Below are 27,598 nucleotides of genomic sequence, written 5' to 3' on the forward strand. Positions count from 1 at the left end.
GCCAAGCTGGACCTGGCGGACGAAAAGACGGAGGCGGTCCTCATTACCAACCGTAGGAAGAACAACACGGTTACCATCCAGGTTGGTAATCGTGAGGTCGTCGCAAAATCGGTTGTCAAATACCTGGGGGTGATGATCGATGCCAAGCTGAGTTTCAAGGGACACTTGGATTATGCGTGAGAGAAGGCAGCAAATGCCAGCTCATCCCTTGCAAGGATGATGCCTAACGTGGGAGGGCCGAAGTATAGTCGCAGGTTACTCATCGCGGGAGTGGTGAGGTCGATCCTGCTATATGCGGCCCCTGTCTGGGCGGGAGCGTTGAACCACGCTGTCAACCGGAGGAAGATATGTTCGGCATACTGGCCAATTGCGCTGAGGGTGTGCAGCGCATTTAGGACGGCGTCGACGGAGGCAGTGTGTGTTATCGCAGGAATGATCCCTATAGATCTTCTAGCGAGCGAGGCACACTGGCTCTACGAAAAACGGAAGGCAAATCCAGCCGAGGTGAATGCGGATTTTCGAAAAGCCATCAGGAGAGAGTTGTGTGGCAAGTGGCAACAACGATGGGATAACTCCGACAAGGGCAGGTGGACCCATACATTGATCCCGTGCATCGAGAAATGGGTCAACCGAAAGCACGGAGAATTGAATTACCACCTGACACAGTTCCTTACGGGACACGGTGGCTATAGGGAGTACTTGCATCGCTTCGAGTTGGACGAGTCTCCCAACTGTTCTGAATGCGGTGCTACACTCGAGGACCCGGAGCACGTTATATTCCATTGTCCCAGATTTCTGCAGCAGAAAAGGAGGTTGAACAGCGTCTTAGGGGCGGACATCGAGCCCTCCAACCTGGTGGAAGAGATGTTGAAGTCGGAGGAAAACTGCATGGCGGTAAATGAGGCAGTAGCAGTGGTGCAGACAAAACTCCTGGAGTTGGATCGAGCTCGGAAGGCGGCGCGAAGGAGACATGACATGGACGAGCTGGTATAGCGAACCAGAGCCTCCTCCGCGAAGTAACACTTCACGGTGGTCCCGCGGGGAGGGGCGGAAGAGTGGGGGTGGTTTTAGTGGGTGTGAATCCCACACATTGCTGCAACCTGGCGCAGCAGCGTCTTTCTAAGATTTCCACCTCCATCCATAAAAAAAAAATATATATATATACATTACGAAGGAATGCACTAGTCCAAATGACAGGTCAACGCAATGCAGGAGATGCGGAGTGGAAGACCATATCAGCAAGGACTGCAGAGCTGACCCAAATTGTCTATTGTGCAAAGGAAAGGAGGGTGTGGATCATTGCAGGTGCCCGGAATACAGGAGAGCCCTTAGCACAAATCGCAGATGAGGTTGATACAAATCAACTTCAACCACTGCGGCGCAAGATCTACTCTCGCAAACCATCCGCGAGAAAAACATCGATGTGGCCATAATAAGTGAACCATATTGAAACCACGGAGGTAGTGTTTGTGTCAAAGACCAAACGGGCCAAGCAGCGCTATGGACTTGTGGAGGGCAAGCCTTCGAGGAAATAATGGAGCACTCGGAGCAGGCCTTCATCAGAGCGAAGGTGAAGGGCGTCTACATCTATAACTGCTATGCCCCACCCAGCGCTACACTACGGTGGACGCAATTAACATGGTGGTAAACCTGGCAAAAGGTGCACTGATTTCTGGCGGCTGCTGTGCCGTGGTGGCGTTGGATGTGAAAAACGCATTCAACTCGGCCAACTGGAATAGAATTAAAGGGGCGTTGGCTGACATAGGTGTCCCCGGATACTTAGCGAATTTGGTGGAAAACTACCTCTCAGAGAGGACTCTCTGATACAGGACGGATGAAGGCCCCAAAGAGTGTATTGTCGGCTTTGTTGATGAACTAGCTGTGGCTGTTGCAGCAAAACACCCAGAAGATGTCGAGGTTGACGCGACGGAAACAGTGAAAGCGGTAAAGTCCTGGCTAGAAAAGTCCGGGCTGACCTTGGCGGACGCGAAAACGGAAGCAGTCTTGATAACGAAACGCAGGAAAAATAATACTGTAAAAGTGGAGGTCGGTGGACATACGGTCGTATCAAAGCCGGCTATCAAATACCTGGGGGTAATAATTGACACCAAATTGAGTTTTAGGGAACACCTCGAGTATGCATGCCAAAAGGCAGCCAGTGCCATCAGAGGACTTGCAAAAATGTTGCCAAATATTGGTGGGCCGAAACATTGCCGGAGGTTGGTGCTTGCCGGAGTGGTGCGGTCCATCCTGCTCTACTCGTCGCCTGTGTGGGCAGAGGCGCTTGCAAACTCTCAGAGACGGAAGCAAGTGAATCCGGTTTATCGGCTGATGGCTTTGATGGTTTGCAGTGCTTTTAGAACCACATTAGATGAGGCAGTATTGGTGGTGCACAGGCATGATCCCTGTTGACATTCTCGCTAAAAAAATGAGTGTCCTGCACCATGCAAGACGTATGGAGGGGCATGCGCAGCGTAGAAATGCAGCAAGGTCAGAGTCGCACGATCTCTGGCAACGTAGATGGAACGAGTCTACGAAAGGTCGGTGGACGCATAGGCTCATTCCCAACATTAGGGTGTGGCTTGAGCGAAAACATGGGGAGACCAACTACCACATTACCCAGTTTCTCACAGGACACGTTGTTTGCTACAGGCAGTATCTGTACCGCTTTGGGTTGAATAATTCTCCAAATTGTCCCAGATGCGATGGCATACCGGAAGATCCAGAACATGTGATGTTTCACTACCCACGATTTGCGATGGAGAGAAGGAGCTTAAAACAGGTGCTGGGCAGGAGCGTGACCCCGGAGAGCTTGGTTGCGGAGATGCTGGAGTCCGATGGGAAGTGGCTTACGGTTGGCTCCGCAATCATCCAAATGCAGGAGGAATTGCTGAAGGAACAAAGAAGGAGGAAAGCCGCAAATAGGAGCAGGACGAGTGCCTAAGGGCAAACCTACCGCTCGAAGTAATGCCTCAATGGCAGTCCCGCGGGGCTGGGACTGGAAAGACCGGGGGTGGTTTTTAGTGGGTGCGAATCTCACACGCGCCCGCTGTAGCTCCCGCGTTCACGTGGCGGAACTGGGGCGAACGTGCCTTTCTAAGATTTTTCACCTGTGTGTAGACACAAAATATATATATATATATATACTATAAACTTAAAGTTTTCTCCATCGTTTTTATTTCAGATATTATGGAATGTTCGAAATGCGCAACCCATCCCTCATGATTGCCAGTCCGGAAATGATCAAACAAATTACCATCAAGGACTTCGATTACTTCCTCAATCATCGAGTTGTGCTAGATGTGGAAGATGAGCCTCTTTTCGGCAATTCTTTGTTTGCTTTGAAGGATCAAAAGTGGAAAGATATGCGAGCTACCCTCAGTCCTGCTTTCACAGGCAGCAAGATGCGTCTAATGTTCCAATTGGTGGACGAATGTGGTCATAACGCCAGCAAGTTTTTGAAATCCGAAGCAAAAGGAAAAGGACCGATAGAAATGGAGTTGAAAGATTTTTTCACCCGTTTCACCAACGATGTGGTAGCAACATGCGCCTTTGGGATTCAAATAAATTCGTTACTGGAAAAGGATAATCAATTCTATCATATGTCGAGGAAGGCCACAAATTTCTCTGGCATTGCAGCTATCAAGTTTTTCATGTTTTCCAACTTCCACAAGATAATGAAGGTATGCTTTTCTGTTTACCCAATGAGCAAGGAGTAGAAATAAAGTAATATTTCTTTATCTTAGCTATTCAAACTGAAGTTTTTTGATGAAAAATTCTCAAAATACTTCTACAGTCTCGTGTTAGATACAATGCAAGAAAGAACCTCAAAAGGAATCATTCGCCCAGACATGATCAATCTTCTCATGGAAGCTCGTAAAGGAATTCTGGAAGCATCTGATATCGGCAAATCGGGAAAGGACGATGGTTTTGCTGTTGTTCAAGAATCAACTGTAGGTCAAAAGGTAGTCAACCATATTTGGACGGATGATGACTTGGTCGCCCAATGCTTCGTGTTCTTTGTCGCAGGTTTTGAGACTTCGTCAGTTCTAATGTGCTTCTGTGCCCATGAACTAATGGAGAATCCCGACGTTCAGCAAAAATTAATTGAAGAAATCGATCAAGTTCGTGAAGAATTGGGAGATAAACCTCTAACATATGAAGTCCTTCAACGAATGCAATACATGGATATGGTTATATCAGAGACACTGAGGAAATGGCCACCGGCAATAGCTACGGATCGTGTTTGCAATAAGCCTTATGTGGTTGGTAATAAGGATGGCGAGGGTGTCAAATTGTATCCAGGAGATATCGTTTCAATACCCATCGTTGGCCTCCACCATGACCCAGAGTATTTCCCGAACCCAGATAAATTCGATCCCGAGCGGTTCAGTCCGGAAAATAAAAACCAAATACAACCGTTTACATATCTTCCATTCGGGGTTGGTCCAAGGAACTGTATCGGTAAGTTGTGGAAGGGTTTCGCCTTCCAGATTTAACGAATAAAAGTTTCACTTCTAATCCAATTTCCAGGTTCCAGGTTTGCCTTAATGGAAACGAAAGCAATTATTTTCTATTTGTTATCAGAATTTACCTTTGAGGCTTCCCCGCGGTCTTGTATTCCGATATCCTTGGACAAAACTGGATTTCAACTTAAACCGGAAGGTGGATTTTGGATGAGTTTTAAACCCAGAGAATGATGAATGATGACTGTGGCTTACTATGCTCATAGAAATAAAGTGATATAATGAAAAGATTAGATTTGAATTCTGGTGAATTGTAGATAAGGATTGTAAAAGATTAAGTGAATGTCCCTGAAACCTTGTGTTGCTGATGGTCATGTTTCAGATGCCTTGAATTTGCCCAGATACCGGCAGCATGCACCAATAACTGCGACAGGTCAGATAGGTACAGAAAATGAGGTTCACCTGTGGCTCTATTGCCTGGTAACCTGTACTAACTAAGGTATACAATAGCATCAAGCTTAACAGGATCAAGAGAGTCACCTGTCTCGGCCCTACTGGAGCCGTGCCTGCCATTCGGTCTCTATTTCAAATATATTAAACGCAACCGTACGGTGATGCCTGGCTCCGTGATACAGGATGCTAAATAGAAGGGCCTTACTTCTAAAGCAATATCCTCCATCTGGTATCAACGGGGCATTGCGTACTTCCAATGCAGGATTGAGCACAAGGATCGGGGCTTGAACTTGTAACAACTTGTGCTACAGGATTCCCAAACATCATGGAGTAGAAGGCCTATAATATGCTTGGAGGTTACGATACCGTATTTCTCACGGGGGTGCAGGATTGAAGCAAGAACTAAACTACCAAGCGAAAGAAAACTTGTTTGCCTAATAGTGAAGCGGCTCCCTCTCGAACGCCACCCTGCCGCGGTGGAAAGCCTGTGGTAGTTTACTACTGCACTAAGGGTGTCTAAAAACAAGTGAAGAAACGATGTATTATAATTCCCCAAGTGGTAAGAAGTCACAGACTTTGAAAAATTAACTCGAGGCCGAGACACGGATTTGGGAGACTTCAGCTAATTCATGCTCCCCACGGAGAAACCTGTTGAAAACAGGCTCTTTAATTCAATGGAAAACCTGCCCCCGGCGGCTACGGCGTGGCGAAGCAGAAAAGATAGTAGAGCAACTCTCTTAACGAGAGGAACTGGAAACCTGACTACGCCCAACCTGTCGGTGACGCTGTTACCTAACTCTTCCAAAAAAACGGGTGGGGGGGGCGAAGGCTCGGCAGAAGGAAACTTCAGCCGAAAAGGCGAAGGGACTACAGATTTGCCTGTGAGAACCTTCTCTCCCGGCTCTAGTAGAAAAAGCGTAATAAACGAAAGCTCGTGATGTAGACGCAACTGGTCTAATTCCGGTATGTGGAAACATATCCATGCAGCACAAGCACCGTGAACATGGGAGGGCTCCCAGTCGGCGACAACGACTAAGGACATAGGAAATCGGATGCAAAAGAGCGGAACTTTCGACGAAAGTTGAGGACAAGCTGTTAACCTCGGTGAAATTCCCACTGAACGCTGCTGGCTCTTCAGCGTCTTCCTATTTATTGACAGCATGGCTGGCAAAGTTGCAGGACTGTTCTTATATATTTTGGGAAAAAAGTTTTAACAAAATCTGTGGTAATGGATCAGTCGAGGGGGCTAGGATCTTCTTCGGTGAGAGATCCTCGAGACCAAAGGCCTGCGTTCTGATGACAAAATTGTTAGAGGCAGCGATGCTGAGACAATTCTGTTCCCAGGACTTTGTTGCCGTTTCAATACGAGGTTAATGGTTTGAGGAGAAACCATTGTTGGGAAAACAATGTGCATGGCGGGTACAGAGCATTGGAAAAGTTCTGATTCTCGGATCCCCATACACCTGTTTGATAGAAGATATGAATCGTGAAACCCAAAAAAAAATTACGGAGAACCAAAAGAAAACTGACGTCTCCTGCACCGATGGCTCAAAAACAGAACTGAGTTCTGGAGCTGGAGTCTACATTTCGAAAAAAAAACGAAAAGTGGGACTATTTACCAAGCTCTCTCAGGCTGAAGTCTAGGCAATCTTAAGGGCGGCAACCTGGATGATTGACGATCGGTTGAAGGGCAGACGCATCGCAATTTGTAGCGATAGTCAAGCTGCATTGAGGGTGTTGATTAGCCCTTTGCTCGCTTCAAAAGTCGTTCAGGAATGTTGAAATGGATTGAACTCTGTTACTATATTCAATACTACCGTATCATTGTAGTGTGATCCATGCCCAAACCAGCAAATCGTGTGTCAGTAGCATCACATGACTAATGCTGCTACCAAAAACTGGGAACGAGCTTGTCATAATGACAGGTGGCTGAGCTTTGATGTTGATAAACACACCAAACTTTTCCTGTCACAACCAAACAAACGTACTGCAAAGTTTATCCTGTTGAAAAGCGGGAAGACTTGTCAAAGTATTTGAGGCATTCTGACTGACTATAATTCAATAGCTGGGCATATGTTCAGAATAGTAACTCCCCAAGATGATACGTGTCCATCTTGCAATGAGGAAGTGGAATCCACGAAAGATTTTCTTTGTGAATGCCCCGCCTATGGACAGATAAGACATCGGATTTTTGGTGCTGATGTACTCCAACCACAGCGGGTAGCATTACATCCACTAACGGATATCCTGCGATAGGAATCCGAGATATTCCGTTAGACGGGAGAATCGAGTATAATGGACCACTAGTGTCTGAGTGCTAAGAGGCTGTGCCTCCCCCCCACCTCAAATACACACACACACAATAGTCAAGCGGCCATCAAAACCGGCGACAAGTTCCTGAATCAGTTCAGGGAGAAAGTGAACAGTTTAGACGCTTCGTGCGTGTGAGATACAGGAAGGTAGAGGAGAACTAGTGAGTCAACGAAGAAACCTAGCGTGGTTCGACTCTTGACAGCGTATTAGCGGGCGCCGCCTATGTCTAGTTGGCTACTGTAAGGAGTATAAATTAATTATATAACTTGCTAGGCACTAACTCCATAGACAGAGACTTACCCCCTCCTCCCCCTCCCTTCGTTAAATTGAGGAAAATTCGGCCTTCCCACAATAAGGCTTGGAGGTACTTGTATACGTATACAGAATCATAGCAACCCTCGTGGAACACTGGTCAATAACGCTAGATTCGGCTTCATTTTACGGTTTACTAATGAGAGTGTTTATTTCACACCGACGAGCTAGTTTCAAAGGCCAAAGGGTAGTATAGGTCCCAGAGCGAAATATGGGTTGATACTCACGATGGTGCATAAAACCTGAGAAACGAGGAATACCAATAGCTCTACTACCAAACTCTATCTCCGTCTCCACGTGGTGATCATTGGAAGTTCCTTCTTGCAAAAATGGGACAAATGGTACCAACTGATCCTCCAGGTTGGTGGTTGGATAAGGTGAAGCACAATAACCTTATACGGTTAACCGAAGTTTCAGAGCCGTGAAAGCAGCCTCGGACTGGACGATTTGTGCATTTTCTTATGGAATCTCCCCTCCCTATACAAATCGAATGCTGGCCAGCAGCTAGCGGATACCCTGTCCGAATATAAAGCTGCTGTAACAGCGCTACAGGAGATGCGCTGGACAAGGACTGGAGAAGAAACACTGCACTATATACTATAATAGCCATCCAGCAAACCATGGGCTCCGAGTAGGTTTCCTAATCAGCCAAAAAATAAAACCTGCTGTTATCGGTTTTGAAAACGTAACAGTAAGGTTATGTACTCAGCATTTGCAAGACTAATTTTGAAAGATATTCATGCCCCTACAGAGGAGACTGCAGAGTCGGAATAGGTTATTTTCTACGAGGCAATAGAACGACCCTCGAAGCCTGTCCCAACCCTTATACACCGCGATGCTCATCCCGTGGAGACAAAGAGGGAAATCTGATTTCCGACCCTATGGGCATACTGGGGCATTGGGTTGAGTACTTTAATGAACTGCCCACCTACCAAAATATCGGTGAGTTGCAGGTCCCGCCAACTTAAGACGACGGACAAATACTGCCACCAAGTCAGCATAGGTTTTAGAAGACAGGAACTTCTTCCTCGCAGTGTATTTTTGACAAAGTTTTTTTATGAGCTTCAGTGGTGAACCAGACAGGGTAAGAACGTAAGCTCTTAGGTGATGAAGGGACGTAACAGGGAAGAAGACCAGATAAAATGGTACTGAAGGTGTTGAGTGCTTAGTCACACGTTAATGGAGAGAGGAGGGGAACCCTGTTGATTGTCGCCAGGACTGAGTTCAGACCTTCGAAGTTCGCCTTACGAAAGTTAAACTTGGTAGGCTGGCGCGAGTTACAAACTCCAACCAACTAATAAACTCGTTCAAAAATATTTCTTTCTTTTTTTTAGTATCGCAAAGAATAGACTAGTTAACTACCGCGACAGGAGGGTGGAGTTGGGATATCTGAGCATCGAAGTCGAGAGCAGGGTGATGGACGTCAGGGCCAACTTAAGAGGGGGCATGAGGGGATTGGGAAAGACAACGCACAGAAAGGTTAGAGAGGATCATGTCAAGAGTGCGATCCAAGTGGTTTCTAAAAAGGTTAAACTGGAGGGCGGACACAGGTCTACATGAAAGTAGATAAAAGAAGGGAAGGGTGGGTATAGTTAATGGGGGAGGGAAGGAAGGCTAAGAGTAATAGGCCAGGAGAGCATGGGAATATTGAAGTCTCCACAGAGGATGTAAGCAAGTGAGGGGAACAAAAGGATTAGGAACTCTGATAATCTGTCGAAGAAATCCTCATACAGAGAAGGCGGGTTGAGGCAGGGAAAATAAACACATAATATGATAAAGAGGCATACGTTTGGCGGGGTGACTCGTAAGGTAGCAGAATCGTAGGTGGAGGATGAGGAGGGAAAGATGAGTTCGGCATGGAGAGGGGACTTAACAGCTATTAGCGCACCTCCGCTGGTTATCTTGGCAAGTGCAGCACAGTCCCTGTCACAACGAAAGACAGAGTAACCTTTGAGGAGCTCGGAATCTAAAATCCTGTCATTCAACCAGGTTTCAGAAATCCAGATGACGTGATGTTGGAATGCTAAGGCAGACAGTTTGAAATCCGACAGCTTGGTCGTTAGACAGTGTAATGTTGTCAGAATCATTTAAGTTCAGCGGGCAGGGCAGGTCGAAAATTTTCACGAAACTTAGTCCTCTGATAAGGCTTGACGAAGACCCCCTGTGACCAAAAGGAAGATTGGACGGAAGCATGGAAGTCGTGCGAATACATCACTTTGAAGGAAGCAATCACACGGTCAGGAGAGCCATCCTTCGTCAGCTTCACACATGAGAGAGGTGACAAAGTTGAGTTGGCTTTGCTTCTGATATAGGTCAAAATTTCGTCGGACGTTGAGTACGTTAGCCTCGACACGAACAGTTGTTTCGGCGGCGAGACGACGTTCAGTTTGGGCCCGCTCGGGCGGCATGAGATCGGAAAGGCCTACGGTTCAGTGGTGGTGGGAGTCGATGCTGCACAGGGGGAAGCGTGTGGTGACGCTAATGCAGCAACAGTAGGACAATCGTCAGAAGTGCGTAGCGTAGCCGATGCTGAGTAGGGAACATGCCCCCCGGTTGGAGGGGGATTTTTAAGTTGGCTAGCGGACGTCGTCAGGTTGATTTGATCTTTTATAGACGCAGTGGAACAGTGCGTGGAAGATAGAGTCAGAGAATTAGTCGACCGGGGCGACTTAGGTATGGTTGGCTGCAGTCGCCGGAAGGGTATAAGCAGAGCCAGTCGGCGTCTTAGTAGCTGAGGCTACGCTGGTTCTCGATGAAGCAGTAGCTTGAGGGAGCAGAATTGATGGTGATTTTGAAACTGCATGTCGAATCGACGCTATAGTCGCCATTTGTTGATGCAGCAGTTGAACTGCATCACGTTACAACGATAGGTAACGTTCGGGCAGAATTTTGCGCGAATGTCTATGAATGCAGAGGGAATCCCCAAACATTTGGCGTGGATGGTCGTACCACAGTACCCATCGCAGTCTAAAAATTTGGAGGGAATAGATTCCTTTCGCCCAGGTCCTTTTCCACCGTCGATATTGGAGGAAATCTCATAATCGGTGAGTTTCTTCTAAATGGATCCGACGCTCTTTTCTGAGGAGCCCCCCCGAACCCTTTACACTTGGATGCGGTTGGTATCACTGCGGTTTCTCGCGTCCACATTCTCCCTTGGACACATTCTCCTGCGCTTTTGCTATGGATGTTCTCGGGAACGATGTGCTCGGTTTAAACACCTCCTGGTATAAGCTGCGTGTAGTATTAGATGCCACGGTGGCCAAGCCGCCAAAGAGGCACTGCAGTCGAGGGATAACGATGACCGAGAGCCTGCTTACCCATGCCCAAAACTCGCCGGTACTGGGGTTCCAAGCCCATGTATTGTAAGTTTATACACCTTCTATTCGTCCATATTGGCTTATTATTCTGGGTGACTTTCCCATAGCATTTTTATCCACGGGTGGGCGTTTTGTCCCACCTACCCGACCTGCGAATAAACATGCCCATGAACGTGTTATGTTGAAATACTGCCACCATGCAACTTGAGACCTCTTTCCCAAAGTGCAGCGGTACCTTTAAAGTTCTCGTACGAGTAACCCCTAGTCTCATCTGGGTTTTACCCCGTGCTGTCACTGCTCCTAGACCAAATTATATAGTTTAAAATTAATTTCTATTATGGACAATCGTAACTTTTGATTTCATATAGATTTGTACAATCTGCAGTAGGCCAAAATCTAACTACGAAATGGCCTAGAATCCCCGGCTGATAAGCACACGAGGTTCATTGGACGAAAACGCAGCAACTACCCTCGGCTCAGGGCCAACTGGAGTTGCTACAGCTTTCCCAAAATAGAGTCTCCGGCATGAAGCCAGCAGAACTCTACCCTAAAGAAGGTCAGAATCGGCTTGGAGCCAACTAATGACCAACCTGTCCAGTGTGGGAACTAAGACAGGCCACTTTTCCTCTTCTTCTGCAGTTGAGTAAAGTCATCAATATTCCGTAGCAATAAAACAAGTCGGGAAACCGGAAGCTGGACGCTTCAGGTATGAAAGGTTTTGTGTATTTCTTATATAAAGACATTTGAGTGTGCATTTGCCCTATTAGTACGTAGCGTATGACAGTATCCACCCCCCCCCCCCCTCTTCGACGTAGAATGATATAACTCACTGTGTGCATGAGCATTCACATTTCCCACCTTTACACCAAATTTGGTGTCAATCGCTATTACCATCTTCGAGAAAAATGCGTGTGACGGACAGACAGACTGGCAAACAGTCATGGTGGTGTATGGGTTACAAATTCGACTGGTGGAGTAGCGATATGGGCATGCGGTCGACAAGCCATATAATGTACTGAGAGTCAGACATACAGCGACTTTGTGTGGGCGAAAATAAACGGGGTATATATGTACAGCTGTTACGCCCCACCAAGTCTGACACTGTCCTAATTCGAGGTAATGCTTGATAGTCTTGTTCTCGACGCGAAGGGTCGTAATCCCTGGGTGATTGCTGCTGACTCCAATGCCTGGCCCCGTTAGTGGGTTAGCAGAGAGACAAATGTAGGGGGCCGCAGCCTACTAGACGCTTTTGCACAGTTGGGTATAAGCCTGGCCATTGAAGGTTATGTAAACACCTTTCAGAAAGGGAGGTCTGCCTCAATCGTAGACCTAACTTTTGTCAGCCTTGCACTGGTACGTGGTATGTCTTGGTGCGTTAGCAAGGACTACACCCACAGCGATTACCAGACAATCTTCTTTGGGCTATGGGTAGAGTCACCGAGCAGAAGACCATCATGCCCGAAACCGAGAAAGATGTCAGGCTGGTCTGCTAAACCTCTGGATTCACAGGTCGGTTACCTCCGCAGATCTCGTGCTCTTCACTCTTGTTAAAAATTATCCAGAGGTTATTCTCCTAGCAAGAGACCTCTGAATGTGACGGCAATACCGCCAGTCACCAGTGATGAGCTGCTGGAGATCTGCGTTAAAATAGGAGATAACAAAGCTCCGGGTCCCTTAAGCTTGCCGTGAAGTGCAGATCGGACATGTTCACTGAGTTGTTCGAAGCGTGCATGTCCGAAGGGATATTTCCTGCATCATGAAAGCGACAAAAGTTAGTGCTACTGCCTAAAGCTGGCAGACTCCAGGTGAGCCAACCTCTTACACGCCTATTTGTCTTTTGGACACTGTGGGGAAAATGCTAGAGCGAGTCATCTATAATAGATAATTCCCGGTTGTTGATATTCAGGGAGGCCTCTCAGATCGACAGTATGGGTTCTGCAACGACAGCTCAACCATTGATGCCATCAAAATGGTTACTGGCTTGGCCGAAGATGCAATCCACGGAAGGGGAAGTACAGCAAATATTGCGTGGTAGTAACGCTGGATGTGAGAAATGCATTCAATTCGGCCAATTGGAACCTAATACGGGAATCTCTGGCGAAGATTGGTATTCCCGCTTATCTTGCAGCTATTGCCAACAGCTATTTACAAGAATGGTGGCTTTGGTATGACACTGATGACGGACCCCAGGATTACGTTGTCTTTGGTGGTATCCCACAGGGATCCGTACTGGGCCCACTGCTGCGAAACATCATGTGCAACGATGTACTTAATCTCCTCCATCCGGAGGAAGCCACAGTGGTGGGTTACGTCGACAATATAACGCTGGTTGTGGTCGCAAAGCATCTCGAAGATGCTGAGTTATACTCATGCGAAACGATCGGTGCTGTTACGGGTTGGCTAGAGAGTTCTGGTCTGACACTTGCGGAGCAAAAAACGGAAACGGCCCTCATCACGAAGTGCTGTAAAAGAAATTATGCCATACCTGGGAGTGATGACAGATGGGAAGATCAGCTATAAGCAACACGTGTAGTATGCTTATGACAAGGCATGCACTGCATGCATGCATGGCCACAGAATGCTTCCAGGTTGTTTATAACTAGGGTAGTGAGTTTGATCCTAATCTATGCAGCTCCAGTTTCGGGGAAGGCATTGCAAGTTACATTTAACATTAACAAACTGAGTTCAGTCTACAGAAGAACAGCCCTAAGGGTGTGCTCGGCATTCAGGGCTGTCTCAGACAATGCAGCATCCGTCATCTCTCGAATGGCAAATGAGATGACGAATATATGCAATGCGAAGTCTATCTCTCCTTGATCGCAGACGAAGAACGCCGAAAGGAAGATATCTCTAAATAGATGGCAAGAACTATGGAAACGCTCGGGAAAGGGTCGGTGGACACACAGGCTCATCTCTGCCATCAAGGAGTGGTTAGAGAGACCGCACGGTGAGATTAATTATAATCTCTCCCAGTTTCTCACGGAGCATGGAGGATATCGCCAATACCTGTTCAGATTTAAACTAGATATCTCACCTGATTATCCAAACTGCAATGGAGTCTCAGAGGACTCAGAGCGCGTATTCTTCCACTGACCAAGGATTGTGGAGTAAAGGAAGAATCTAGGGGAGACTCTAGGAGAAGTACTCGTACCAGAAAATCTGGTGCGAAGAATGTTAGCATGTCAGAAAGACTGGGATGCGATCAACTTCATGGTCGCATCTATTCAGAGCAAACTGCTAAAGACAGAGGAGATGAGAAAAGCGGGGTTAGAGACGGGTAGAGACGAAAGGTGACTAAGCTAGAGTGAGCTGACTCTGCCTCGTGATGTAATACCTTATGGTAGTTCCACGGGGCTTGGGGGGAGTCGGGGGTGGCTTTAGTGGGTAAGAATCCCACACGTTGGCGTGTCCAGGCCAGTGTCTTTTGAGGATTTCCACCTCCTTCCAAAAAAGACAGACAGACCGACAGGCAGATAGTAAACCGATTTTAATATGGTTTTGTTTTACACAAAACCTTAAAAAAGTCAGACAGTAGCTTTCTGACGATAGTGCGATAAGATAAGAAGAAGTCGCTATTTTTTTTCTTATCGGCTTCTAAATAAATGTCGTTCAGTGCCAATAACATAAAAGGTATTTTGAAATTAGCATGAAAAATTAGATACCAAGATGGAAGACGACAAAGCTATTATGCTACTCCAAAGTCACTATACGAGTAGAATTCAAAACGGGTTGGGAGATGCGAACCTCCGCTGTTTGAAAGGTCCTCCTCCTCGAGGCTATCTCTTTGGCTCCACTAGACTTTTTTGAAGCTTCAGAGCTTTAAATTTAATTTAAATTTACTATGAAATCATTGCATGGGTCTCTTACTGCCTTGCGATAATACTCCACCATAGCAGCCCCAAATATATAACCAAAACAATCTATAATCTCTGCTATGAGATAATAAAACCTAATTGACGCCCGGTATAAAAGCTCAAGTTCGGGTCTACAATTTGTTCAGTTCTTTAAGATAGTTCTTTATACTCTCTGTGCCTACGCCTAAGGAAATTAATTAATCGCAGTTGGCAATCGAGTGTTGAGGGTGTCGGGGTTACTTTACTTTAGATCAATATCTAGTGATTCACTTCAATCAGTCGCAATGATCGGGACGGTGTTATCAGTTTTGTGGTCTCAGTGGACATTGCTTTTGGGAATTTTACTTTTCCTTGCTTATAAATGGCTAACGTCCACCTACGATTTCTTCGAAAAGAAAAATGTGCAATATGAAAAGCCAACAATTTTCTTCGGGAATTTCGGAAGGATACTACTGCGACAAGAGTCCATGTTTGATATGGTCATACGGTTTTACTTGAAATTCAAAGATTACAAGTGAGTTGAGATACTTGAGGGGATTTTTATCTGGTTGGGTTATTTTTACATTCAACCGCAATGCGTAACTAAATTATTGTGAAAACCGGTTCCAGTGCTTAAAGTCTAAAGCATGAAAAAGCACCACTTTAAAATCCAAATCGAGACTCGGGCCTGTATCATTTGCATGATTTAGATGTAAGGTCTACTGGGTATTCAATGTAGATTTGTAATTAATCTTTTTACTTAGAATCTAAAAACACATACATATGTATTAGCCCGGCTTACCATATTCAAAAGTACTTCGATTTTCAGACTATTCTTGACAAGTGAATTCTCGTTAGCACGAATTGCGTGACCATACCATCGAAGACGCCGCTCTCGCAAGTTTTCCACGATCGGTGCAACCCCATAACGATCGCGTATATCCTCATTATGGATGTGATCAAAACCTGTCACGCCACTAGTCCAACGCAACATTTTTGTCTCCATTACCGCAAGACGCCGTTCATTGTCTTTTATAGTCGGCCAACACTCAGAACCATAGAGAGCGACAACAGGGATGACATTGCGGTAAATTTTAGATCTGAGATGTTCGTTGGTACGTCGATCACAAGGAACACCAGTTGCGGAACGCCACTTCATCCAGGTTGTGTTAATGCGTGCAGCAATTTTGTAGCGCAGTTCTCCATTGGCTGATAGCATTAACCCGAGGTATTTAAATTGTGAGGCGCAGATTCTCCCCGTACGCTATCTCCGAGGGGCTGGCCGTGCATTCCTCTCGGTGGGCTGTGCGAAGCCCAAGGAGGACGAAAGGCAGGGTCCCCGACCGAGACGGGTCGTCGCGAGCCATTAAAGCGGCTCTACAATTGGCGACTCCGTAATGAAAAAGTTTGACAAACGGACCTAAACCTTTTAAAAACCATCGCCCGGAATTCGAGCTTTGAAGTGTTTTGTGACTGGTGACTGGTTGGATCGTGATCACATCCTCTGGATTGATCGAAAATTTTCAGTTTGTCCATGAAGGAAAACAAAATTATCAGATCCCATTACTTGTGTGACCGAGAGCCGTTCATTTTCAGTGACCGAGTTCGCTCAACAGGTAGTGCACGCGAAAATTGAAAGTGTCGGCTATTCGCAATGTCAGAAGACTCCACCACCGTTCTTGCAATTCTCACTCACGGCAGCAAACCCGTCAATTACTACGTATCTAGGCGCACTGGGGGGGACGGCACCTCCAGGAAATCCAACGAGCCCGACCACTTATCTACATTTGCAGCAGAATATGCCAAAGGACAACGAATAACAGTAGCGATGCTCCGCAGCAGCAGGCGAGAAATCGAGTCCCCTTCATAAGCTAGTCGCTTCCCAACTGAATCATCAACCACAAGTCACGTGGAGGCAGTTGAGCTTGTCTCCGATGTCATCGAGGACTGTTCTAATAGGCAATTAAAGGAGCAGCTTGTAAAACGTCTATCCGTAAGTGAAGCGGTTAAATTTTACCACCTGCTGACAAAGGTAAGGCTAGGGGACCGTACGCCAACTGCTGCGTAAAATGAAGCAGTGGGGTGGTGACAGAGTCGGCACCGAGCTGTTACAGTCTTTATGGCTGCAGAAGCTAGCCTGGCATGTGTGGATTCGGGGTCTGTGGGCACGTTATCCGTCATCGCGGGTAAAATTTATGAGGTCCACGTGCTGGTGAGATATCCCGCGGCAACTTAGGTCAGGTGGCTCAGATACAGCAGTTGGTAGCAGCATTAACAGCCACCGTCTTCGAGTTGGCCGAGGCCGTCGGTGCTATGCGTTCGGGGAGTAGGGTTAGATCAAGGTCTAGATCCGCCTCCCGAAATGGGCGCTCGGTTAGTAAGTCATCGGGACCTTCGGCAAGTGCTGGACCATGCAGGTACTATTGTAAAGTCGTGGAAAAATTTGCAATTTCTCACCAAACAAATCAGACTTGCCGACTACTACCCAAAATCCAACACCACGTCGCCTTACGATCTACGGCCCCTTGAGCCGGCGGAACTACCTGGTCGATACAGGCGCTGAAGTGTCGGTTCTTTCCGTATCCCGGCATAACAATTTAGTACCGCAATCGATAAAACTCGCGGCATCAAATTCTTCGTCGATCCGTACGTGTGGCTACAAGCAGGTAGACTTGATTTTAGAACTTCGATGAACGTTTTCTTGGCGCTTCATAATCGCGGACATCAGTATACCCATCTTAGGCGCGGATTTCCTGTGCCACTATGGTTTGCTAGTAGATATACTTAATAGGTCCCTCATTGACCCCACAACTTCCCTTAGGTCGTCAGGAAAAATCTCATTCTGCTCACCCACCACTCTTTCCATTGTTTTTGAAGATGTTGTTGACAGACTTATTCGCGCACTTCTTCCAAAAAAGCCGCTATATCATTACCGAGGGTAGTCTCTCTAAGCCCGTTAAGCATGACGTTCAGCATTACATCAACACTACTGGCTCCCCATTTTTCTCTTAGGTGCGCCCATTACTACAGCAGTTGCTCGCAGTTGCGCGGAAAGAATTCGAAGAACTTCTTAGCCAGAGTATTTGCGGACCTTCAGACAATTGTTGGTCTTTGTCAATTCACGTGGTCCCTAAATCCAACGGCGAATGGAGACCTTGTAGCGACTGCAGACATCTGAATGCTCAGACGATTGCAGACCATTACTCCATCCCACTCATCGATGACTTTGCGCACAACCTCGCTAACTGCCGTGTTTTATCAACCTTGGACTTAGTCAAGGCATACCATCCGATCCTTGTAGCTCCCGAAGACATTCCGAAAACTATAACATGTGCTTTTCAGACCCTTCGAGTTCATTAGGATGACTTTTGGATTGTGTAATGTAGAGCAAACCTTTCAAAGATTCATCCATTCTATGCTACGAAACCCCCACTTCTATTTCATATATTTGAATGATGTCCCGGTCGCGTCTTTCTCTGATTCCGAGCATTTGGAACACCTCGAGTGCATTTTTCAATGTCTCCTTGAGACCGGTCTACTTCTTAACCTTAAAAAATGCAAATTCTTGCAATTGCCGGTGAGATTCCCCGGCCACCTGATTACCTCCGAAGGCATCCAACCAGACCCAGTCAGGGTGCAAGCGATTTCGAGCTTCCCGCTTCCAAAAACGATTAAGGATCTGAAAAGGTTCTTGGGCATGTTAAACTTCTATCGTCATTTTTTTGTCCAAGGCCGGCCACCATCAATCGATCCTTAACGCCTTCTTGTCTGGGCCGAAAACCAAAGACTCCCGCCTGAATGTATGGTTCCCAGAGGCTGTCCAGGCGTTTAAGACCACCAAGCAACATCTGGTGGATGCTACACTTCTGGCATTCCCTCAGGGAGATGCACTCCTAACCGTATTCGTCGGTGCCTCAGACATTTCCGTAGGCGCTGCTCTTCACCAAAAAATGAATCAAATCTGGCAGCCGTTGAGCTTCTTCTCCAGCTCGATTCCGCTCATCGGAACTAAAGTACTTACGATCATGAGTTATTAACCGCGTACCTCGCAATTAAATACTTCCGGTATTCCCTTCAAGGCAGGCTGTTCACAGTGTTCGCGAACCAAAACCACTCACTTTTGCTTTAAAACAAAAGCCCGACAAAGCGTCCCCTCGCCAACTTCGGCACTTAAGCTTTATCAGCCAGTTCACTTCCGATATTCGGCCTGGAAAAGGTAACGTCGGTGCTAATGTTTTGTCACGTGTTACCGGGGTCAAGATCCTCGCCACCGTCGATTTTCCGGCAATCGCCAAGAGGCAGAAGCACGAAGTAGTTCTTCAGAGCTTGAGACCCAACTCCAAATACTTATTTAGGGATTTTCCTATTTTCGAAACAATATCCAGTATACACTGCGAAACCTCAGACAAGGGACCAAGGTCATATATTTGGGCCGATTCCTGAAAGGAAGTATTTCACAACGTTCACAATCTGGCGCACTCAGGCATTTGGACAACGAAACGGTTAGTCACCGTAAAGTAGTTCTGGCCGTCCATGAACAAGAACATTAATTCATGGGCCAGACAGTGCATCGCTTGCCAAAAGTGCAAAACTACAAAACATGTGAGGAAAGAGGTAGGAGTGTTCCCTCGGTCCACCAAGCGTTTCCACACAGTCTACCTTAACATCATTGGCTATTTGCGAAATTCGCGCGACTTCAGGTATCGCCTCATAATCATCGATATGTTCACGCGGTGACCTAAGGTAATACCTCTGAAAGACATTACCGCACAATCTTGTGCAGAGCCCCTCTGTCGAGAATGGATTCCACGCTTTGGGGTGTCGGCGTTATAATCACTGACCAGGGAATGCAGTCTGAGTCCTCACTTTTCTCAGAATTGGGCAAACCACTCGGCCTTAAACGCCACTGGACAACCGCTTACCACCCGCAGTCCAATGGAATGCTCGAAACGTAGCACAGGACGCTGAAGGCCGCTATAATGGTTCAAGACAGCCCTTCCTGGTCGCAGGTACTGCCACTCGTTTTTCTCGGCCTTCGAATGGCTAATCGCGAAAAATTTGCTGCAAGTCTCGCGAAGCTGGTATACAGGGAGAATCTGAGACTCCCCAGCGACCCTGTTTTCGACATCAGATCGGGATTCAACGCTCCCGATCTGCTGCCTCTGCTTAAAGACGTAATGCCAAAGCTAAAGCCCCCACCATCCACCAACCACGCTAAAACCGTGGCTGACTTGCCCAAGTATCTCGAATCCTGTACGCATGTCCTAATTAAGACGGACGCTCATCGGAAGCCCCTTCGAAGTCCTCGAGCGAAGCCGACATCATTATAGCCTCAACGTCGGGGGCACGTTCAAAAGGGTCTCCTTGACTCGACAAAAATCCTTCGTCCAACCAGAAAACGCCACCAGGGCGAGGGGCGTCCGTTTTGATTTGCGGCTGCCGGGTTGAGAGGGCCGTGCGTTTGGTTCCTCGCTGAAGCCCAACTTGGTTTCAACTGGGGGTGGAGTGTTGTGGCATAGCGGGCAACTTCCGTGTCGAACGCACACAAGTGTACATTGTGGCGGCCATGACACCGAAAAACAATTTTTGACAGCAAAAATTGTTTTTCTGTCAGTTGGAGTTCAAGCTCACGAGCAAGAGAAGATCTCCTCGCAAATTATTAATTTTAAAATACTTTATGATAACGATGATAAAGTGAACTTGTATAAACAGCGGAGTTGGATATATCAAGGAATATTTTGAATCGTTAGCTTTGCACGACTGAAAAAACGTGCATAGGTAATTTCTCACACAAGATGAACACAAAACCTTTATCCCCGGGGCGTCCAGCTCCCGGTATTCCGACTTGTTTATTACTGTACTGTTGTGGAATCAAGTTTATTTGACAGTTGAATGTATATTAAATACAGTTGTAGTAAACTTAATTGTTAATTCACACTATGTATTACATTTAATGGTTAGTTCACACTGTTACATTTCTCCTTCCTTCAGTAATTTTACATCTCTTCGACTAGTCTCTTGGGTCGATTTCTTAGCCGTTGGCTTCGCCGTACTGGCTGTTCAATTTGTTGTGCTTCGGTGTGTTGTCCTTGTTCACTCATGTTTCCGTTTTCATGCGACGGTATAGCGGGCTGCATAGACTGCTGATGTTCCTGTTCATCATCTGCTGTCGGGCTTGCAGATTGGTAATGGAAACTGTTTCGCCTAAAATCTGAGACATCCCGGAAGTTGATTGATGGTGGTATTACCCTCCGTTCTCGGATATGATCTGCATGTCGTCTTCTTTCTACACCGTCCTTTGTTCGAACACGGTAGGAATATCGATTTGTTCTTTCGACTATGTTGGCTGGTTCCCACATTTTCTCGATGTCTGTCTTTACGAATACTGGTTGTGCTGGTTGGAGCTTTCTGTTAGACTGCTCTGCTTGAAGATTTTGTTTTACATGTTTAAAATGCATCTCTCGCCGTACATTAGGCTTCAGATTGTCAAATAAAGTTCGCAGGCGTCGACCTAGCAAAAATTCAGATGGTGCCTTCCCTGTAAAGGAGTGTGGTGTGTTTCGATATGTAAATAGAAATGTGCGCAAGCGCTGACGTTGTGATAAACCATCATATTCACTGGCTTTCATGCGCTCCTTGAATGTTCGTACGAATCGTTCGGCTAGTCCGTTGGTTTTCGGATGGTACGGTGAAGACGTTACATGTTTTATTCCATGACTTTGACAATAATTTCGAAACTCTTCTGACGTAAATTGACTACCATTATCCGACACGATAATTTCCGGATAACCAAATGTTATAAACTTCTCCTCTAGGAATTCGCACAAAGTTCTTGTGGTGGCAGCATAAAGTACATCTGCTTCTACCCACTTTGATAAAGCATCAACAAGCACAATCCACATTTTTCCGTCGAAGGGACCTGCAAAGTCCACATGCAGTCGTTGCCAACAATGCTCTGGCAGGGACCAAAAGTAGATTGGCAGTTCAGAATGTTTTGGGCGTTGACGTTGACATGCCATGCATGATTTCACTGTATGTTCTACGTCCTTGTCGATGTTCGGCCACCATACATAGTACCTCGCTGACGCACGCATAGAGCCAATGCCTGGATGCCCTCTATGAAGATGCCTCAATGTTACTTCTTGAAGATTATCGGGCACGATAATTCGTCCTTGCCACATCAAAATACCGTTTTCGTATGATAGTTCCTCCCGTTTGTCGTAGTATGGTTTCAGCTCGTTGTTGACACACTTCGTGTCTGGCCAGTGACGCTCAATTAACTTAAGTTCCTTTATTGACCATCGCCATTGCGACTTTGTACCAGTTAATGCGTGTAGTTCGGAACATGCTCCATGTAAGTTGGGTATGAATTTCTCGTAAAAATTGACCAATCCCAGAAAGGATCGTAACTCCTTCTTGTTAGTGGGTATTGCAGCATTTTTTATTGCTATCAGCTTGTGTTCCACTGGATAGATCCCTTTTCGGTTGAATTGATGGCCCAAATAGTCGATACTGTCTTGAAAAAAACTACATTTGTTCTTTTCGATACGAAAACCAGCTTCACGCAGACGTTTAAAAACTTCTCTTAATGATCTTAGATGGCTATCTTCATCTGGACCTGTAATGCCTATGTCGTCGAAATAGATTGCAACGTTGGGTATGCCAGCAAGTAGATTTTCTATATAATTTTGAAATGTTCCGGGTGCACTCGATATACCAGGAGTCATACGGTTATACTGAAAATACCCTTTGTGTGGGGATATGATTAGGTATTTCCTTGACTCTGGACTAATCTCGAATTGTAGATAGGCATCGCGTAGATCTAATTTCGTGTACTTCTCACCCTTGGCAAGCTGCTGACGAATGTTTTCGAATGTTGGTACTGGATGTCGTATTGTTACTAGTGCTGGATTCAGTGTAACACGAAAATCACCACAAATACGTATATTTCCGTTCCGTTTAACCACGTTGACAGTGGGTGTTGCCCATTCGATCGGTGTTTCGTTGGGGTCAACAGGTGATATTATTCCAAGCTGCTGTAACCTTTCAAGTTCGAATTCCACGCTTTTTTGAATTCCGAATCGGACTGGCCTGGCTGGAATATGTATTGGTGTTGCTGTTTCCTTTACGTGAATTTTAACTTGGTAGTTATTTATTTTTCCCAGTCCTTCTTCGAATAGCTGCTTGTTCTCTTCCAATATGTCATTTAACTTCTGATGCAGTGGTTTCGTTGTCGGCTGCACGTGGTTGTTGACACGATCTACGTTGTACACTGGTTCGGGCAGTGGCAAATTGAAGGCTTCATTCCACTCTAAGCCCAATAACATTGTATTCGCGTTGTCCACCACGACTACTTTCAAAGATCGCGTTCGCTTGTTCAGCGTCACTGTCACTGTAGCTTCCCCTTGGCAAGGTAAATCGAAATTGCTATAAGCCCGTAGTTTTGGCTTCCCTTTAAGCGTTGGTGATCCGATCTGTTTCCAAAAATCTGTACTTATAATAGAAACTGACGCGCCCGGATCCCAGTCCATCGTACACGTGACACCGTTTATCTTAACGTTAATGTTTCTTTTCTTAGCAATGGCACTCATTACCTTAAAAACTTGCTCACAACTCGAAATAGATGTATCACTATTTTTTTACGTTGTAAATACGCTGTTGTTTCTTTTTGTCTCTCGCGATCAATTTAGCTCTGCCTTTTCTTATACAGCACGACCCGTAATGTCCACGTTTGCCACACGCTTCACAATTGTAATTCGCCGCCTTGCAGTTGTCTTTTGAATGTCTTTCACGCGCACCACATCTTAAACATTGTTCTTCCGACAAAATTCGGATCCGCTTACCGATTTTCGCACGACATTTTACTATCTTTTCCACTTCCGCGCATTCACTTTCTAGAATGTCTTTTTCCGCCAACTCTCTTGATAGCGCTATTTTGAAAACTTCCGCGAACGACACTTCGTTTTCTATGCCTTCAATATCATCGAATGTTTTTAGCTCTGGCCACCTTTGTTTCAATTCCACTTCAAGTCGGGGATGGTTGAGATCCGTTGCAAACCGATCACGTAATTGACGTTCTAGCATGTCGTCGTCGTAGCCACAATCGCGACTTATGTCTTTTAGCCTGTTCGCGTAAGATTCGAATGACTCATCTTTTTTCCTCACACAATTCCAAAAGTTCGTTAGAGCTTTGAAGCGCGTGGTTTTTCGTTCAAAAAGCTTCACGAATTTTTCCGCAATTTCCGTGTAAGTCAGGTTTTCAAATTTTTTCTTTGCGTCCGCAAATGCAATTTTTATTTCACGATAGGTTTCCGGCTTTAGACATGATACGAATAATTCTCTTTTCGAACTTATATCATCCGCGATTCCCTACATGTGGCACTGGGCTTCAAAATAATCTACGAAAACACTAGCCGTTGTAACGCCATCATATTTCTCACATTTAAAGTTTTTTAGGATGTTTTGTTTTTTTACCTCTGTAGAGATGTTTTCTCTACCAACCGTCACGGTAGCGAAATTTTCAAGAATTTTTAGGATGGCGGTTTGTTGCTCCGCCTGCACACGTAAAAATTCGGCAAACTGTGTGGCGTCCATATTTAACTCGCGCTTGGAAAAACGAAAAACACGACCATCCTCGTCGCCAGTATGTTGTGGAATCAAGTTTATTTGACAGTTGAATGTATATTAAATACAGTTGTAGTAAACTTAATTGTTAATTCACACTATGTATTACATTTAATGGTTAGTTCACACTGTTACATGTACTCATTTGAATTCCACAAGAATGGGAGTTAGGAGGTCCGCCGTGCTATAGCCCCCGTAGCACGAAAACGTCAGGCTTACTCATTGAGGCGATCAGGTATCAGATAGGCTCCGTTCGAATACAGTCAGTTACCCCCGACTGCAATGGGGCCGTTTCGCATAACACCCTGGATTGGGGGAGACGTTTTTCGACTCCTCGGTCTAGATCCGTAGCGTTTTGTTAATAGTAGGGTCACTTCGTATAGGGTGTGGCTGTCACCACCCACTGCCTTGGTAGATGAGAGGCGAGAGGAGATATAAGTTGGCTCCCTGAAGACTGTATTCCGCATCAGTCTATTCTGCAGTCCACTGTCCACAGTGACGTGTTGAGAATTCTTACCCCACTGACTTTATTAGTTAGGATTAGGCCATCCCATAAACCAGCTGTAGAAAGTCCTCACTACGTGTTAACTGAAACCATTGCGTTTTCGTACACCATACGGTAGAACATCCTTAAATATATTTTTCATCTTACATTTATTTCAGATACTATGGTTTGTTCGAAATGCGCAATCCAGCCCTCGTGATTGCTAGCCCGGAAATTATCAAACAAATTACTATTAAGGACTTCGATTACTTCCTCAATCATAGAGTTGTCTTAGATGCTGAAGTTGAGCCACTTTTCGGCAACTCTCTGTTCGCTTTGAAGGATCAAAAGTGGAAGAATATGCGAGCCACTCTGAGTCCCGCTTTCACAGGCAGCAAGATGCGTCTAATGTTCCAATTGGTGGACGAGTGTGGTCGTAATGCCAGCAAGTTCTTAAAGTCCGAAGCAAAAGGAAAAGGACCATTAGAAATGGATTTGAAAGACTTCTTCACACGCTTCACCAACGACGTCGTAGCAACATGTGCTTTCGGGATCCAAGTAAACTCGGTACTGGAAAAGGATAATCAATTTTATCATATGTCGAGGAAAGCAACGAACTTCTCAGGGCTCGCAGCTATTAAATTTTTCATGTTTTCGAATTGTCATAAGATAATGAAGGTAGGGTTTCGTTTTTATTAGAATGACCAAAATGTGGGATTACAACTATTTTCGATCTTGCAGCTCCTGAAAGTCAAACTTTTCGATGAGAAATTCTCGAAATACTTTTACAGTCTCGTGTTAAATACGATGCAAGAAAGGGCCACAAAAGGAATCATTCGTCCAGACATGATTAATCTTCTCATGGAAGCTCGTAAGGGAATTCTTCAAGCATCTGACGTTGGCAAATCCGGGACTGATGACGGTTTTGCAGTTGTTCAAGAATCTAGTGTAGATGGAAAAGTGGTGAACCATATTTGGACGGATGACGACTTGGTCGCACAATGTTTCGTATTCTTCCTCGCAGGTTTCGAGACATCATCCGTTTTAATGTGCTTCTGTGCCCACGAGTTAATGGAGAACCCTGAGGTTCAACAAAAGCTGATTGAAGAAATTGATCGAGTTCGTGAGGATCTGGGGGATAAACCTTTAACATATGAAGTCCTGCAACGAATGCAGTACATGGATATGGTTATATCAGAAACACTGAGAAAATGGCCCCCGGCAATAGCCACCGATCGTGTCTGCAACAAGTCTTATCTGATTGGCGATAAGGAAGGCGAAGGAGTCAAATTGTATCCAGGAGATGTCATTTCAATACCCATTGTTGGTCTCCACCGAGACCCGGACTACTTCCCCAATTCAGATAAATTCGATCCCGAGCGATTTAGTTCGGAAAATAAAGACCAAATACAACCATTCACATATCTACCATTTGGAGTAGGTCCAAGAAATTGTATTGGTAAATAGTTAGAGATTAGGTTTTAGACTAGGATCAACGAAGAAGAATCTAAAATTGAAACCACTTTTCAGGTTCCAGATTTGCTTTGATGGAAACGAAGGCCATTATCTTCCATTTGCTATCAGAGTTCACTTTCGAGGCTTCCCCACGATCTTGCGTTCCGATATCCTTGGACAAAACTGGTTTTACACTTAAACCGGAAGGTGGATTTTGGATGAATTTCAAACCTAGAAAATGATTTTACTCATTTACTGTAACTTACTGTGTCCTAAGAAATAAACGCTTGATAAAAGAGAAAATTGAATTGATATCTTTTACGATGAAATATCCATAAGACCGAGACCTTGATGTCAAGACAGTTAGTATCTAGTTACGGTCATTTAGAGAGCAGGTACTCATTCACAGTTGTGAGTCAAGCAGTGCACTGCAGGATACCCCCTGGGGCCAACCAATCTCTCTCTCTGAGAGTGAGCTGCCTCTCTTCTAAGGTGATGTGTGGTTTTCCAGGGACCAACATTTCGTCTTAGTGACTGGTGATAGCCACACCCTGCACGAGGTTACCTTACTATTAAGAAAACGCTACGGATCTAGACTTGGGAGTCGAAAAACACCTGCCCCGATCCAGGGTGTCATGCTATCTGTGCTCTTCGGAAAGTGTGCTGTCGAAAGTAACTGATTGTGTTTGAACGGAGCCTCACTGACACCTGGTCGTCTCAATACATAAGTTCGATCTTACCGCGCGTGGAAGGTATGGCACGGCGAATGTCCTAACCCCCATACTCGTGGGAATCAAATGAGTACAAGTATCAAAACAAAGAAAACTACAACCAAACAAGCGGGACCCCGTACCGCACACAAACTGACCAACCAGGCGGGGTATACCTCCGAAATACTGAAAGGTAGGTGATTACATCCAAAAAGGGAGAAGTTGGGACGTCAATCAGTAGATCCAGGGTTAGCATTGGTATACTGCGAAGACAACAACCAACAAAGACCACTGCTCGAAAGGTAAGTAAACGCAGATAGGCCTCAGTGACGCAGGTGCTAAATGGCACCTGCATTATCTTAAATAAAACCTGAAACCAGCAAAAACCCTTAAGTAGGCTCTGGACAGACCTAAGTAATCTTTATCGGAGCCAAAAAAGCGGGGGGTGGCGGAGATTAACCCACATGAGGGGAATGCTCCCAAAAAAAATCCAAATCTGAACCCAAGAGGGGCGAAAATTGGGTACATCAGGAATCAGGAAACCCGACATTAGCCATGCTGGTGCGGTCAAAAGCATTCGACTGGCCAGACTGCCAGAAACGTTTCCCGAGCAATTACTAACTCGTGAGGA

At 45.7% G+C, this 27,598-nt stretch overlaps 1 protein-coding gene across 4 annotated transcripts in view; it reads left to right on the forward strand.

Annotated features, from left to right (window-relative positions):
* LOC119651360 (probable cytochrome P450 9f2) overlaps nucleotides 1-26,560 on the forward strand; it is a 109,169-nt gene extending 82,609 nt beyond the window's left edge. For 2 of the 4 annotated variants that reach the window (XM_038054929.1, XM_038054928.1), the window contains exons 2-4: nucleotides 3,185-3,683; nucleotides 3,747-4,464; nucleotides 4,534-4,759. In XM_038054929.1, the coding sequence (XP_037910857.1) occupies nucleotides 3,185-3,683; nucleotides 3,747-4,464; nucleotides 4,534-4,700 (1,384 nt within the window). In that variant the 3' untranslated portion in view covers nucleotides 4,701-4,759. Of the gene's footprint in view, nucleotides 1-3,184; nucleotides 3,684-3,746; nucleotides 4,465-4,533; nucleotides 4,760-14,843; nucleotides 15,230-24,981; nucleotides 25,481-25,543; nucleotides 26,262-26,332 lie in introns of those variants that run through there. The other 2 variants (XM_038054926.1, XM_038054927.1) reach the window with 2 other exon arrangements.
* Nucleotides 26,561-27,598: the final 1,038 nt, after the last annotated feature.

Source organism: Hermetia illucens, chromosome 3, assembly GCF_905115235.1.
Source record: "Hermetia illucens chromosome 3, iHerIll2.2.curated.20191125, whole genome shotgun sequence".
NCBI classification, from domain to species: domain Eukaryota; kingdom Metazoa; phylum Arthropoda; class Insecta; order Diptera; family Stratiomyidae; genus Hermetia; species Hermetia illucens.